Below are 17,611 nucleotides of genomic sequence, written 5' to 3' on the forward strand. Positions count from 1 at the left end.
CTCGGATAAAAAAATCACAGAGTTATAGTTGAGAAATTACATTATCAAAATTAGTAATATAATTTCTGAATGTTCAATGAAGGTAAGCTAATATCAGAGTGTGTAAAGAAGAAGTTTGTTTACCGGGGATTGTCATCTTCGAAGAGCAAATATTTAGATCTGCCATGCCATGGCTGACATTCTGATAAGCTAAAATCAATAAGTGATAAATTTTCACTGTTTGTCATGTAAAAAACATTGTGGTAATTTCAAGTGGATTTATGTAGAATTTTAGCATGATTATTTTGTATTATTATCCTGTATATTTAACAAAAGGGCTTGTTCCTGTATGTCCCGGCGATTTTGTCAACATCATGCTTTCCAATGTGAAAAACTCAAACAGAATTTGAAATTTTGCTGCAATAGGACTTGAAAAGCTGGAAAAAATATAATCCAACAACTTGCATAAAGTGCAGAGCTCTGAATCAAATTTGCTGCTGATTTAGCAACATGAATCGTCAACATGAAGAAAAAATCGATTGGCAGTATTCTGCGGTCTAGACAATGATGTCACAGATGTCACAATCAAATATTTCAACATTATATTCTTTCGGGGACAAATGGTTGCAATCACCTTTATCCAGCACCAATAGTGGCTTTACAAGTATGCCGGTGGATGCTGATGGAAGCTTTGTGTAAGTGAATCAGTCCCATGATTTACTGGCAGAGCGTCCAACCAGTTTGGAGTCTCATACATTCTCACCAGTGCCATGTGAATTTCAAATATTTGAGATAATTTCAAACTAGAAAGAAAAATAAAAGTAAAACACTAATTTAATCTTAAACACCGACAGAAAGATGGTGTTGCTAGCTAAAAATTTTGATCACAATGACAAACATGTATAACTGATGTATCACTGCTGATGAAGGGGCTATTAACATATTCATGTCATCTCAGAATATGGTCTGCAAAGCAATAAAACATCTACAGTAAATATGATAGATGTTCTCATCGAGATGTAAATGACATTATGATGTCATGATGATGTCATCTACATAAATAATGTGAATGCTTTGTCATAATATGGTCTTTAATATTTAATATGCAAATTTAGGAAGTTATATGAGTTTAACTGCTTCACTTTTAGCAAATATTTTAAGATACAAATAATAATTATTTTAAACTTATTTAAATTCAAATAACGCCATTTATTTTCAGTCAGAATGTTGATGCCGTTTGTCTGAGAAATTTTCTGATCATTACTTGAGTAACACTATAATGGTGTCCCACTTACCTCATGATCTGAAGCATCATGGGTAAAAAAGGAACACTTTTTTACACCAATGCCTTAGAACAGAGTTATTTAAAGCAGTAACATGAGTTGTAACTTATTACAGGGGGTGTAGAGGAGGGAGGGAGGTTCCAAGCCTGAATTCAAAACAGTGACAATACAACTTTCAAGCCTAATTTCAAGATCAATGAAGTTGATATCAATAAATTTGTTGATGTCAATAAATTTGTTGATGTCAATAAATTTGTTGATGTTAATAAAATTATTTGGTAAAAAAGACAGTCCAAAGGTGTCACTAAGTTTAAACCTTTGTAATTTGATTTCACTGTTTTTGATTACCATATTTCTACATTTAGGAAACTGTGTAACAATGAAAAGGTTTTCAAAGACTAGGAACTGAGATCAGAAATATTCTGACATTAATCTAGATAAAATTCAAAACACAATAATTTTCTGCAATTACTTCTTCATTTATTATACACTTTATGATTTTTAATAATTATTATTTTTGTTACTTTTTTAGTGGTATGCTAGTTCTAAAGACAAATCTATGAATTTTCAGCCCAGGATGTACTCCTGCATCGCATGGTTCAAAATTAAGGTGACATTAGATGGAAAGAAATTGAATTAGATGCGCAACCAAATTAACTCTAATAAGTTTAGAATGTGCAAATTTCACATTTCAAGAAACTGGCAAATAGAATCATGTTTTAGTCAAGTGTATTAAGCAACCATCATTGAAGAAGTGTAGGGTCGTGATCTTTCCCTGTACTCCCTTGATGTGCTTCATGGCAGAAAAGTTTACGTCAGTATTGCGATTATCAACCCTTTTATGGCGCTTGGTTTGAGAAAAACCACCATGATCCCCTATGATTTGGTGACAGTATGCATATATGTCAAAACCATGTCATCTGTAGAACCACTTCAGATATAGCTGTTGAAATTCAGTATGCTAATTTGGTGAGTTCTCTTTATGGTAACACGTGTACTTCTAAATGCGTGGTAGAAAACTGAGCAAAGAAAAATAAATATCGCTGATGTTTTTCACCTCTCCTTGTGAAATGTTCTGAGTGCAAAAATAGCAAAGGAAAGTAAACAAAAGTATCAGCATGTCAAAGATGTCCTGATCTGATGCAATTTACTAACACATGCTGGGTAAGCGGTTGGATGAACACACAATTTACATCTGTTTTTGACTGACTCCGATGTTCTCTTTGCTCAATTACTTCATCCTGATGCACAGAAGCATCTGCACACATTTGTACATTTCACTCATTTGCATAGATCATATTTCAGCAGAAAAAAAATCTCACACCAAAATGTTCAAATTAATCTTTTTTGCAGGGGAGAGTAAAAGTTTAACCTTTGTGCAAGAGATGAACTACATTAAAATGTACATTTTGAATAAAAAATTGATTTTTCAAAATTCTTATCAGGATGACGCCATTATTCTATCACATCTCATGTCACCACTGTGTAATGACACTATTGTTTCCATTATTTGACAGTCAAATTATGCCGCAGCATAGCCTCATATTAGATTGATTTGACATATTGTATGTTGTACAATATTCTTTCCAATATTTTGATGATATGTCATTGTTCCATGGAGTTCACCATCACATGACAAATGAAAGAATCAATGCGCGTGTAAAATTCAAGATAATAAGTAGAAACAAAGTGTCAGTCTTGATGGAGGAAAGCTAGTTGAGACAAAGCAGACATTGATTTTGAATCAGAAATTGACTGACAACGTGACATCCAACTAATATTGGCCTATATCAGGTCAAATTGATTAGCATGAAGGTACAGCAAATAATCTATTCAGCTATCACTGATTTGCAAGTGTTTGTTTGCATATAAATCATTGCCATGTTTGTTGGTTTGTTATTTTGTTATGCCATTTGTCCTTCTCAACCAATTACAGCTTGATGACCTTATAAGGTAAACTTTTTTCCCCCTAAAACCAATTAACACTGTCTGATTACAGAAAGATCATGTGGCTTTACTAGGACCACACACAGAGCTGTATGATAGGCACAGTGGTGCCAATTGTGTCTAAGTATTGTCAATTCTGATTGGCTGTTGTCATGGAAATCAGTTGCCAGATGGTGTGGTATTGGCCACTCTAATTGGGCAGGGGTTAGAGGATCTGTACTTCAATATATTGCTGATATAACACAATGGGTAATGCTAGGCTCTGATATATCACTGTAGGATGTTTATACTGTGGTTCATTTCAGATTGCAGAAATAAAATCAAAAAGATGTCAAATCAAGTTATCAATGTGGAAAGAAATGATGTTGGTCATCCGTATGCCAAGGAATCACCTTTTACACATTAGCTAAGGAGTGTTTTAGACACATTTGTCTTTCTGAAACACATTCTCATATTTTCAACATTTGACAACTATTGTAACAACTTGAGGGTATATTTACCATATTTTCCAGCGCTCACTTTCCAAAGTATGTATCATATTTCACTGAAATGGATACTAATTACTAGCTGTTGGGTTGTCTAGTATTTGCTGTTGTTGCTGATATTATTTTGTGCCAGGAGAATGCCCAAAGCTGTGGTTATTCTAAGGTCAAAGGCAGGTCAAAGGTCAAAGGTAGAATATCATCTATCGTAATATTCATCTACAACAATCTCAGTCCTAACAGACTTAAATTGAGAGACATGTACATGTTGACAAAAACCAACACCACAAACTAAACTGAATTGCTGTGTTTTTATGATCTTGTCTACTGACTTCAGGACAACTAAACCTCTCCCACCCCTCTGGTTTTCACCAAAAGTGAAAATGTAAGCTGTTATATGAAACTTTGAAATCAGTGATATCCAGAAATGAAGATTTTATCACCATTGTTTACACAATACTCATGATTTTCGTGCAGTCTTTTAATCATGTTTATGATGTAAAATCTCTTTTTACGATCCATAAATGAAAAAAAGACAAATGAAATTGCAGAAACGCTTTTCAATGTAAATTATTTATGATGCAAAGTTTGACCGGAAGTCTCCAGGCACTTGATACAGGAAGTGGTAAACAATGGTTTTTGAAAAACAAATTGCTTGGAATTAATCTGCCACAGTCCTTCTACAGACAGTCAGTCACAAATAACCATAACAGGGATGTTCAGTGTTTGCATTCTTCATCTCAATAATATAGAAAATTCTTTCTCAGACTCTTAGAGGAATTCAAAGTTCAGGAGTGCCAATTTCTTGCTGTAAATCTGGTACTACCGGCAGAGATGGCAAAACATAACAAGATAAGAAGTACTGAAGCTGAAAAATCAATTTAGAGTTTGTTTCCTTAGCTTATGAAATAATTGATGAAATATTTTAAATCCATTTTTGGTTTTATACTGGTGGCTGTTCCAGCATTGTTTGTTTGTTTTGCACGTTTTAAATTCACCTCAGTACTAGTAGATCTGTGAAACTTGAAAGATGAGACGAGAGAAGACAAGAAAGATTTATCCCAAAGTAATATCAATCATTAATTTGATAAATTGTTAAAAGTAATCCCAAAACCACAAAACATTGTAAGATATTCCCTTTTATGTATTTTTGAAGTTCTTTGTGTGCTGAAAATTTTGAAATTTACACTTTGAAGGGGATCGTTGTTGATGATAGGTTTTCTGAACAGAAAAGTGTTGAGAATTGAAAATAATCAGCTTAATTTCTTTATGCTGTACCTGATAATCGCCAACCTTACCATTCAAGACACAAGTTCACATAATAGCTCACATTACGAACAATTTCAAAACCAACAGCGATGAAACATCAGAGGATGACATTCAAATCACATAGAAATTGACGTCACACATATTAACACGTTGCTACTACACATCACCTGCTACATTTTGAAAAAAAAAAAATTGCCCAAGATGACACCCACACAATTGCATTATCACTGAAACTGACATCAGAAATAGACAAACACCCTTGTTCATTACATCGTTGCTTGCCCCAAGAGCAGACTTATTTCCCTTTCATTAAATTTCACATTTTGCGCAGTCTTGCAACCATGGTTCTCAATGAAGGCACTCAGTCATGTATTTTTGTAATTACCCTTCCTCTCATCCACACATAAATCAGGCAATTTCTCTTTAAATATTTAAAGGATGGTACAACTCAATTGTCTCAAGGATAAATGAGGATGTAGGGTTCATAAATTTATAATTAATTTTTTTTCGGAGTGAAATTTCATAAGCTGGTAATTTGATATGTGTCGACAGGAAAATCAGCTTAGTTAATGGCCCCCCACTGCTAACACAGAATTCACCTTATTTATTAGGCTGTAGGCACTTTCATTTAGCATGCACTCAGTTGGGACAAACCTTCCTGAAATCTTATTTTTTCCCTTTCCTTTTTGTCAAAACAATGTCCCTTGATTCATATAGAGTATCAGCATGTAAACTGATCAAGTTTTCATCAATCTTTGATAACATCTGTGTCACTTCCTTCCATTTCCACACAGACTGCTGCTTTCATTTCACCATCTTTGGCAAAGACAAAAGAAATCTCGTTTTCAATTCTCATTTTTGTCTCACTCTTGTACCCTCTGTGATATTCACTAAACATTCTCAGGTATCCAACAGCAAATATCTGAATGTGTCTACAAGAAAATGCTTGTTGATTCTCTAATTTATTTATTTTTATCTAAAATTAAAGCTACTGAATGGAGGAAAATACTCAAATCTTCCTGGATTTTACTTTGAAGGTGATGATTCATTTTCTCTGTAATGAACTGATGTTCACAGATTACAATACTCTGACCTTATCCGTTTATGACCCGAAGACAGAGTTTTACTTTGCAACTGAAAAACTTTTCATCAATAAGACTAATCTTTATTTCATGCAAACAGATATTCTTTGTGTAATGGCAAACTGTGATATGTTTTTGCAAAATGGCAGTGATTTCAAATGCCTTAACATCAGCTATCAATTAACTTGTATGCCTTTGCAGAGATTAACCACTATGGAATATGGCATGCAATCATTAACACTCCAACAACACTCGTGGAGTATGAGAAGTTGCCCTGGAGCAAAGTGACAGTAAGACCATCAGTAGGCAGCAATGTACAACTTGCTGCCGATAAGAGAGCATCCCTGAAGCAATGGGGCAGCTACTGCTGGTCAATTTAATGCTGCATTTCCAACACATGGCAGAGTATCTCTCTAGGGTTGCTGTAAACAGTCAGAGAGGTGCTTGCCACTTTGATACTATAGGAGTGTGGCCCCCTGGAGATTGTAGTTGAGTGTACTACAACCCACTGGTATGCCTACTAAACTGCTACACACCACATTTAGCTTGAAGGAATAGCTCCCCTCTAGGCAGAAACTGCTACCTAATTGAGTAGTTCAACTACAATAACAGAGAATATTACAGCCATGTAACACATAAAACAATAAATACACCAATACAACAAATCAAAGGGGTGGGTCTGCCACCGACTTCACGAATACATATAATTTGAAAAGCTAAAGCCAGTCAAAGACATACACAAACACCTACTATATTTCACCAGGTGACACGTTAAGGTACAACATCAAATTTTTTCTGCAGGACAATTTAAATTGAGGCAATCCCTCAAAAAGAAATATTGTTTTTCAGATTCGAGGCTCCAATGGTCTTTTTTCATTCATGGCAAAACTTATTGAAATGATAAATCAAAAAATTACAAATGGATGGGCATTATGATACACTGTAACGATATGGATAAATTGTAATAATTATCTCAGTAAAGAAATGAGACAATACTTAATGAATTTATTTTCCTCACTTTCCCACTGGTATCTTGATTGAAATTTACCTCATTAATGAAAATATTTCTAGATTTCTATTTCTTTCTTGCACCCAAGTTACCTGTTAAACTGGAAAAAAAAAATGCTATCTGTGTTCAACTTTGATCAAAAACTTCTGTTTACAGGACAATAAAATGACTATAGCTGTTTCCTTGCTTCAAATATCAAAGGTTATACCCAGGCATAGCACATAACCATCAAAGTGAAACATCTTGTTGCTTTTGAGATTCATAAATCTTGAGAAACATTGAAATCGAAACACCTGAATCACTTGTTACTATCATTTACTCAGGTTTTAGAGTTCCCCTAACGATAGCTTGTGTTAAGTAAGTCAGGATAGCAGACTGATCTCAGTTCATTTTATTCAAAATGCACTTCCTAAATTATGTTTGACCGGATTATGTTTTGTTGTTGAAACAGAAATTAAGTTCCTTATAATATTCAACACTAGAGAAATAATAGTGTACAATTATGTATACACGCTATTGCAAGAATTGTTGGAGACACAGCGATTGTATATGTCTAGTCGGCACACAGTCAACCTGTCAGAAAAGCTCTATACTGCTGTAGTGCGGTTGTGACTTCAAATGTGTCTTAACTTGGCAGTGGATTGGTTTGTTACAGCCTGGCAGTGGTCTGCACAGCACTGGTTTAAAGTATGGTTTAATCTGTCACTGGTTTGAAAGGTGTTCTTGTTTTAGAGTGGTCAGAGAGGACTCTGGGAATGTGGCTGGACCGGCAATGGTTTTGAAGGCATACCCCTGGCAATGGCTGGACCTGGCAATGGCTTTAAACGTATTCCCCTCCGGGCAGTGTGGTCGGAAAGGAATCTAAAGCCTGGCAGTGGTTGGGAATGTGGCTGACCTTGGCAATGGTTTTGAAGGTATACCCCAGGTGGCAATGGCTTGAAAGGTATCTTATGCTTGTTAGGTGTCCTTACCAGCCATGGTAGTTTGTGCAGTGTCTTGGCCTGGCAGTGTTCAATAGGATATCTCGGCCTGGTCTATAGGGTATCTTGGCCTGGTGGCGGTCTATAGGATATCTCAGCCTGGTAGTGGTCTATTAGACTGTATCGTAGATTTGTGGGCATGCTGAGCTGAGGTTTACATTACAATATGGAAGAACTTGGTTTTTCTGATGGTGACTGTTAGTGCTGCAATGACCTTTAATGAAAGAGGTTAATCGTTTTTATGTAAAAGAAAATAATCATAGAAAGAGGTCTTATCTGTGGAATCAAAATAACAGATATACACGAACAAAGATGAGGTAGTAATGTTGACATCTGTTTGGCTTTGTCAATGAAAAAAATGAACTGAGGTTTTTAAGATGAAGATTTGAAAATGATAGTGCTATTTTGAGAAAGTAAAAATCCTAGTATTTTTTGTGGACATTTTATTCCTTGAACAACTCTAAAAGTCACTTTTTAACAACACAGCAAAGAAAAGTGGTCTTACTTTTCTTTTCCTTTGTCAAGAAAAAGCTCCTGTGAAATATATGAAATGCGATTTAACAGGGTAAGCAAATACAGACCGCTATGATTCTGCTTTGATAGCCTTTACCTGTAGGCAATGCTGGCCTTCATTTCCAATATCCAACCTCTCACCATGGTAATTAGTGTAAAAAGGTCATTAAAAGTAAGGCTTATCATACTTCTGACAGCATTTTCTCTCCATTCTCCACAATGAGGAGATTGTCCTTCTTCATATTGTTGACACCCTGTAACACGACATCCCTGGTTCTTGTGAAACTCTGTGAAAGTTTTTTTTCTTTTGCTTTAATTTTTAAATTGCAATCTCTGCCGCCGCAAAGCCTGACTTATTCATAAAGGATGGAAAAAAGATGCCTGCCCTTCTGACTTCCGGGCTTCCACATGTCAATGGCAGAAAAAAATTACCTTTCCAATTAGACATTGCGCAGTGATACTCCGTTGTCATGGAAATGACATTTATTGTAAAATGGGTGATTTTGATTGCACCACTTTGGTACAGCTAATACATAAGGTTGAAATCGGTCTCACCTTCTCCCAGGGCTATACACCCTCTGTAATGGTATTACAATGCCTTCAGCTGTCCATAACTGAAGGATTATAAAACGGTTAATACATCCTCCTCTGTAAGTTTTGGATCAATAAGTTTCTACATTTCAAGGTTCAATGATGTGTTTCATTTTTATCATTGCCAAGTGATACAAATTACACTTGGGTCACATCTATATATTCACCGGGTTGGCTATTTTTTTCCTCTTATTTGATGGGAATAAGAAATGGTGACGTAAAATAAACTAATGATAGGCAGCCATATTGCATGCCATGGCAAAACATTCACAATATGCTTTGGATGTATTTAGTCTAGGAATTAAAAAATGGCCATTAAAGTATAATGGTGAAATGAGACAAAGGGTGTGAAAGAGACCACCACGGTGGCATAGTGGCGAGTGCTCATCCATATTGTGTTGATTGAAAAAACAGAAGGGAAACAGATTCAACAGAAATGAACATAAAATGAAGCGTACATTTGCAATCACTAGATCAATATACACCTCACTGCTCCAGTATCATTTACATATTGTCACAGTAATTAATATTTCCTGACGCAGCTTTAAAATAATTTTTATGTGTCCAGTTTTTCATCTTCCATATGTTTCTCCATGGCTTATGCCAAAACCTGATGCTTTCTCTGATGAATATGATATATACGTGAAAGGACAAGTGGACATTTCACTTGAGGGAAATGATTCAAAGAGGGAACAAAACTGAAATAGTTGTATAAAAATAAACGCATTATAGAATATATTTTTGACCTGTTTTCATTCTTTTTATATCATGCAAATGACCGCGTTACGACTTTTGAGTTGTGCCCTAACAATAGTAATCATAACCACAGATAGGGAAATATTATGAGCAGTTATAATGCAGCCACCGAAAAAGTGGTCATATTGTCTGCTCTGGTCTTGACCATTGATGATCAGCAATCAGTTATCCCTATACTGGGATGTCAAGTATTGAGAAAACAGATTGGAGCGATTGAACATTTGACAATGTCATACACTGGTGTGTGAGTGAGTAGCAGAGTGTCATGCTCATAGGGTCTGCTAATGTGAATCTAACAAGTTCTGGTACCATTGACAGTGTCAAGGTCGGGTACTGTGCCTGTGGCAGAGGTCTGCTGCTATGAGTATGGCAAGGTCTGGTACTGACTGTGTTGAAAAGTCTGACAGAGTCTATATTGGAAAATCTATCACAATGTGTGGAAGGTGCAGTTACTGTGAGTGAGGAAAGGTAGAGTATGTAGAAAAATCTATAACAGTGTGCAGAAAGGTGTAGTACTGTGAGGAAAGGTATAGCACGTTGTGTTTTAGGTCTTGTACTGAGATGTAAGGTCTGGTCTTGAGATGTGGCCTGGTCTGGTTGTGTGCATGTCAAGGTGTGGGCTCACTGAGGCTAGCTAGGGTAAACAGGGTCTGGTACTGCATGTGGCTAAGTTTGAGTAGGTCATAAGGTCAAGTCTGTCAATTGTGCAGAGTGTTGGTTGAGAAACTAAGGGTACATCAGGGTCAGCAGTAAATCACCTAGCAAGGAAAACATATGCAACTTTGGTGACTGGAACTTGTACAGGGTAATGTTTGCAATTAAATCCTGTCACACAGTCAACTCGATGATTGGTGATCAGACCAGTCAGTTGTAATGTCAAGATTTCAAAACAAATTATGTATGGCAGTAGAGTTACTACTTTGACCCTTGGCAGTGTTTCCAATCTAACCTTATGACATCTAAGGGTCATGTCTGAGTCTAGTGGAATTACCACCCATCGGGTAATGGCAAAATCTGTCAAATGTTTGCGCTGAAATAAAGTTCCTGCACTTGACTGATTTATGAAATACTAATTGTGACTATATTTCATAGAAATTTGTTAAAACCAAAGGAAAATATACAGAACTGAAAAGAGGTAATACATGTATGATGCTCGTATCAGGTAAAAATATCTAAAAAAATATACAAAACTATTGCCACTATATGAACGTAACATTTTTTCCACATAACCAGTTATTTTCATCAAAAGTTGGAATATGCTAAATCCTGATGTACAGTGATTTGAAATTCCCTCTCAAGCGCTATTTCAACACTTTATATCTGGACGGATTGTTTACAAATAATTATTGACATTTTAAATAAAATAGTTCATACATTTCTTCATTTCTGTAGACAGAAACACATTCCACCAGTCAATGTCTTAGACACTTTAGAATTTATCCAACGTTTACATTGTCAATGTTTGTCATATTTGTATCTGAACAATCTATGGCAATCTGGTATTCCATTAATATTACATTTCTTAAAAACTTGTAAAAAGCACATTGACAATTCTACTTAACAAATACTTATACTGCATACAAAATGACAAATATTAAAATTTTACTTTTCAAGCCAATTTTCGTTTTACAAATGTATAAATGGGTAAAATATCAATCAACAATAATACTTGATTGGAATTAATTTATCACATTAATTTTATTGCTTTAAGTTATATAAATGTTAACTACTGAGTTTGCATGTAAATATCACATTTTCAATTTTATGGGATGAAAATGGTTCTCATTTGTTTGGACAGAAAAGCCCAGTAAATGGTCTTGGCCTAATTTGGATGGACAGGAAAATACTCGGTAAATAGTCGGTTAAGTACTGATAACAGACTGCATGCTACATGAAATCTATAGCAATTCAATAAATCTTACATATTGTGAAATTGATGTAATTATCAGACCAAGAGGCCATGCCGTGTTGATTTTATACAGAATATCAACTTTGGGAAAATCTTTGTATCATCTTTCTAGTTTTGATTCCTACATGGTCAACAGCGGTATTTTAAGTTTCAAATTTCTGATCATAATCATAAAAATAAACACAGAAAGTTCTCCAAACTTCTCCCATCGGAGACTTGATACTTCCTGACATTAGAAATGTTAGAGTTTTATGAGAATTAAACATCTGCTCTCCGAATCCACTGTGGCTCCCTTCCTATCATATGCTTAGATGTAGCAAACAACTTTAGAAACTGCTTATAATTTAGTTTTAGAATTGACTTATCCAATCAGCGACAAGCTGGTGGTTGATTCACAATTTTCTGAGTTCACATATTGCATGGTAATGCCACACGGGCCAATTTTGAACACGTTGCTGAACACCAAAAGAAATAATTTAGGTATTCCTGTACAAATTGGGTGTCTTTTACAATATATTTTTTACATCTGAGTGAGTCTCTTCATTTGCATAGAGTTTTCAACAAGGAATTCTTTTCTCATGGTTGAGTTAGCACACTTCACTGCTCTTTCTGAAATTGACTCTTAATTACTGATACAATGATGCCTAGACGAATTGACAAAAAACCTCATGCCGTGGTTAGAAAAAAAATTTGGTTTGCTAATTGACTAGTTTTCCAACATTCACCGTTTATTTTTTGCTTTCAGATTTCATGAATATACGTTTCATTTACTGAACTGAACTATTTTTTCAGTGCAGAATGCAATCATGTGTTGATTTCTTCAATTTCACGTCAGATAATGATATAGTGACGTTAGATTCTTTGCCTGCAGGAGGCGAACAAAATAAAACAATCTCTTGAAAAGAATGTGAAAACTAAAAACTCCACTACGATAATGTTGCAAATGATATTGAAGGAATAATTCTAATAATGTGATAATTATGAATATTTAATTTAGATGGGTTGTTGGAAGTTTTTCCATTATCTAATGTGGATCTTCTCATCCAATGGCGTGATTTCAAACATTAGCATAATTTATGTAAATAGGGTCAGAGGTCAACAACAAGGCCCTGACATATTGCTCACTGCAGGCACGGCCTGTAAGATATGTAGAATTATATGATGGATGTGAAGTGTGTTATGTCAATGGCAAGCACGAGATAACTTCAAGATATCCTTGTTCCTTGTTGATATGGAATGAATTTTTCTTAGAAAAAAAATATTAAAAGATTTTGTGAAGATTTTCTCCAGGCTTTTTATTGAAAACCCAAGTCTAGTATTTCATGAGGTGGCATGTATGTTTAGACAATCATAATTCAGGTTAAAAGTGTATATCATGCTCAAAGCAAGGGTATGGCTTAATAAATGTTACTGTTGAATTGCAATGTGGCAACAACTACAATTATTTTCATTTGAAGAATTCTCCACTCACAAAATCAAGGTGAAGAATGGACTTAAACTGGGATAAAATCATTTACATCATATTAAAAAAAAATTATTTAGAAGATTTATCTTTCAGCGACAGAAATTAGAAATATTGAAATCCATAACCCGTCCAGGATTATATGTCACAGGCATGATTAGACCAATCCAGTGACTAAATCCTATGCTCAATTACACATGGTGGCCCTTGTAAACTTGTTCCCTAACTTGGGAAACTTTCACTCAGAAAGTTATACTGAGCAAACTTTGTTTATCAAGTGGCTCGTCACATAGGCTTATATATTTTATCGTGACATTGCTAATAAGTTACTTTCAACTTTATGTGAAGATTTTTACCTCATGACAAAATTGTACTTCTTTCTTCCTTTCCTTTTCTTTCTGGTCTTGCTTTCAGCCAAATATCATTAGATAAGGAGAGAATTTGGAGGGTATTTGGAGGGGGAAGAAAAGATGATTTCTTAATGATCTTGGATGATTACTGAAAATCACTGATTGCAGTCCTTGCATTCATCACGAACAGTCCTGTCTTTAACGCAATTATCCTCATTTGCGTTTTAGCTGCAGAAGAAAAAAAATTTGTGATGATGATGATGATGATGATGATGACGACGATGAGTCAGTAGCAATTAAGTAGCAAGGCCACTGCTCTTCAAAGTCTCCTTGTATCGGATAGGAGGAATCATTTAGCCGCTTAGAGTAACTGTAGAAATCACTTCAACAAAGGTTCTAGAGTCATGAAAGACTAATTAGAAGCAAGAATTACACTAGCCCCTGAGCTGCTTTGTTCACCTCAACAGCCACAACATACAGATAATATGTATTTTAAAGGGTGCATCATAATGGGTGGCTAGTGTGCCAGCCGTCTAATGCCTCTAGATTAAGTAAGGCAGGCTTTCACACACCTTCGGGGGACTCTCATCTCAGAAAAATTACTTGTGGCTTTCACTGCTATGATCATCGGCATATTGAGGAAACATCAAAAGCAGCTCTCTCTATTTTCATCGCAATAATTCACATGAATGCATGCACACTGCATTTTGTCTTTTTCTTCTCGTTGCAACAGCTCCAGGCTTTCTTCTCATAAAGGCTCTCTCATTAGAAGACATGATTTTTGCTCCACTTTCACACATCCAAATCATTTTCATCTTTTTCCCCCTTTTTCCTCTGAATTTGATTAAAGAGGTACAGTTCTATCTTGCAATGCAAAGACAAGTTATTCAGAAAATCTCTCTTTTCAGAGACAAAGGTATTACCAGATAGACAAGAATAATTTGTTGATACAAAATATGATTTGCATTCACAAAAGAGCTGTTTACAAACCTTAATTCTCTTCAAAAGATGAAATCCAGCATTTAAATGTTTGTTAATGGAAGGACATATATAATCACTCGCCCTTATTCAACAATGTTGAAATAATTTCTCTTTAACTGTACATGTCAGAAAAAATTGTCTGGCTTCGTTCAATATCATCGATGATTTGGGAACCAAGTCTTTTCCGGTTACATGGGAGAAATTGTAGGCTAATTAGGTCCTGAGCAATTTGCAATTTTCTTTTTGTACTTAAAAGCCACGTTAACTACATTAATGCCACTCACATGCAGATGTTATTTCTTAGTAAATGTGCTGAAATTACTGTATGATATGGTTGCATATGTTTTGTTGAATGGCCTGCCTTTTTCCTTGCAGTCAGCCAAGCTGTTTTTGCTGCGTAATTTGTCCCTGGTTTCCGGTGATTCTGAAGTTAACTTTGGCAGACTCTGGTGCTGTTTCATCTTCCCTCCTCTAAGTGACTCATTTTCCTCCCGCAATGCTATTATTTCCCTTTTCATCATAACATATTCTTTGAATCCTTGCTTTTCCATGATTGGCTGATGCAGCTGGAGATGTTGCTGTTGCTGGTGTTGTTCTTCAACCTGCAGACGTGTTCGCTGCAGTTCATCGTTCAAGGTGTCAACAAGTATGAGCAGCCTTTCTCTCTCTTCGTGTTCAACTCTCAGCTGGGCTTCTTTTTCCAACAGGCGTGACTGAAGCTCTCCTAACTGTTGTTTCTGCTGTGTGCCTCTTTTCTGAGCCTGTTCACTCTCCTTGTTCATCAGTGATACTTTCTTCTTCAATTTCTCTTTGTCAGTGTTTGTATCCTCACCAGCCGATACTGCCTCTGACAGTTCCCTCTCCAGTTTGCTAATTTTAAACTTCAACTCTTTGTTTTTCTGATTTGCTTCTTTCAGTTCCATTGTTAGGATTTCACATTTGCTCTCATAGCTCTGTGACTTCTCTGCATCTGCCTTGAAGCCAACATTTTCACTTTTTAGCTTTTCATTTTGTTGGCGCAGCTCTTCAACTTCTTGCAGTGTTTGGTCAAGTTTACTATTAATGGTCTGTAATATGGAAACATTTTGAAACACATGAAAAATACGATTGAACATCTCACAATCATAATTTTTACTTTCACTTCCTCAAATGTCTTTACATTCCTCACGTTTACACACAAAAAAAATTCAAACACCCAGGCTAGGATGACCAATGGGTCACTAAGTCACATGACGGTCACATGGTAAATGGGGGGAGATGTGATTTCAGTTTAGGGGACAGAGCTATCTGGAGAGGACAGAATACACTTCATAAGCTTTAATATTTAATACAGCTATTCAGCATAGGATGTCATATATACTTTAAACTCCTTTGTTTATATATACACAAAAAACTACAAATGATGTGTTTATAATTTGGTAAAATTATGTAGAAACAAAAACACACATCTGTTTAAAATGATGATATTTTTCTTGTCATGCTAATTTACCAAACGTCAGTTTTGATAATAGAGTTGTGTAAGCCAAAGTAACACAATACACATAGAAGGTGTGAAACGTCACAACTGACACAAATACATGTATTATGGTTTACTTTATCTGATGTCAAAAAATAAGCATCTGTACTGACAAGAGAACTACAAAGGGGTGAGGTGGATTTAGCTTTGTATCTGTAGAACTCTGAATAATGTATGAGTGGAACCAACATCTTCAAAATGTATTGAGCAAATTTCACATTGATATCCACTACTTTTCAGAGTTGATAGTTTGATTCAAACGGAGTAATTCACATAGTTTGCTAATACATGTAATACATCTGACCTCACATCATACAATTCAACTTCTATCAGTTATCAGAACAAAGTCAGTAGTTTTGCGAAGGGCAGTGAGTTGGTATACGTTACCATGGTTTCCAAGTAATTTTACCTTGCTTCTCTGGTGCAGTTATATCAGAGGACAGCAGAAATGTTACCATGGTCCCCAAATCATTTATCGATCTCCCCCAACCTTGGCTAATTTCAAACCACAAATAAACACCACTTTTTCGCAATCCAGTACTGCACTGGTTCCCATTCTGTACATTTGATTTGCAGCAACCAATGCATGTAGGATCAGACTTTGATTGCATTCTGCCGTAGATTACATAATGATTGACGTTACTTACATCAACATTCATGTTGTGTTTTCGCAGCTTTTCAACCTGATCAACTAGCACAGCATTGTGCTTCTCCAATACAGTAATCTGTCTTTTCATCTACACAGAAAAAAATAATCACAAACGAAAAAAGAAAAAGACAGAAAATATATTAATGCTGAATACATCAGCGATGGATATGACATTAAATTGGTATTGCAGTTACATAGGTAAAACCCTTTAATTTGGGATGTAGTATAAGGGCATGTTGCGGCCGTGATTACGAGAGACAACGATGTGTAGACGTAATTGCAGTGGCATCTGCTGGCGGCATTATCGTCAATTTTTATGACACTGTAGATTGATGGATACCAACAAAGGCTTGACACTAGTCCACCTTCTTGCCACTCATTTGCTTAATTGTTATCTTACCCAATTTTCTAATGCCAACCGCTCCATATGGATTTTTTCTTTTTACTTTTCTGACAAGCCACACAAAAGGCGGCAGCATATGTCGGGCTGATTTAGGTTTTTTTGTGCTTTAGATCTGATGGTTGTGTCCTGTATTAATATTCCATCACTGACTACAAATCAGAGATGGAATAAAAAAGTAGAGAAATTATCCAATTTGATCGGCTGTCTGCCGTGCATGCAGCGTTCCCATTAAAGCTGTCTCTAATACCCTTTTTCATATGTAAATATTCTCTTTTGCATATCCTCTCTTCTGTTTGTTAGAACGCTCATTAGAGCCGCCAAAAATTAGATTCTACACAAGATATAAGACAGAGAACACAATGCATTAATTTGCCACCCCAATAGCAGCCAAATGACCGCCTTTTATCAACTGCACTATCTATGTACCAAAATGAATACACATGAAAATTA

The 17,611-nt window shown here is 35.6% G+C and overlaps 1 protein-coding gene across 1 annotated transcript in view; it reads right to left on the reverse strand.

Moving 5' to 3' along the window:
* Positions 1–8,874: 8,874 nt before the first annotated feature.
* LOC139147183 (golgin subfamily A member 6-like protein 7) overlaps positions 8,875–17,611 on the reverse strand; it is an 86,862-nt gene continuing 78,125 nt past the window's right edge. Inside the window, exons 4-6 of the mRNA XM_070718119.1 lie at positions 16,757–16,846; positions 14,878–15,660; positions 8,875–13,840 (exon numbers count right to left, since the gene is read on the reverse strand). Of these exons, the coding sequence (XP_070574220.1) occupies positions 14,887–15,660; positions 16,757–16,846 (864 nt within the window). The 3' untranslated portion in view covers positions 8,875–13,840; positions 14,878–14,886. The remainder of the gene's footprint in view (positions 13,841–14,877; positions 15,661–16,756; positions 16,847–17,611) is intronic.

The sequence above is a fragment of the Ptychodera flava genome, chromosome 13, assembly GCF_041260155.1.
Source record: "Ptychodera flava strain L36383 chromosome 13, AS_Pfla_20210202, whole genome shotgun sequence".
Lineage (NCBI taxonomy): Eukaryota > Metazoa > Hemichordata > Enteropneusta > Ptychoderidae > Ptychodera > Ptychodera flava.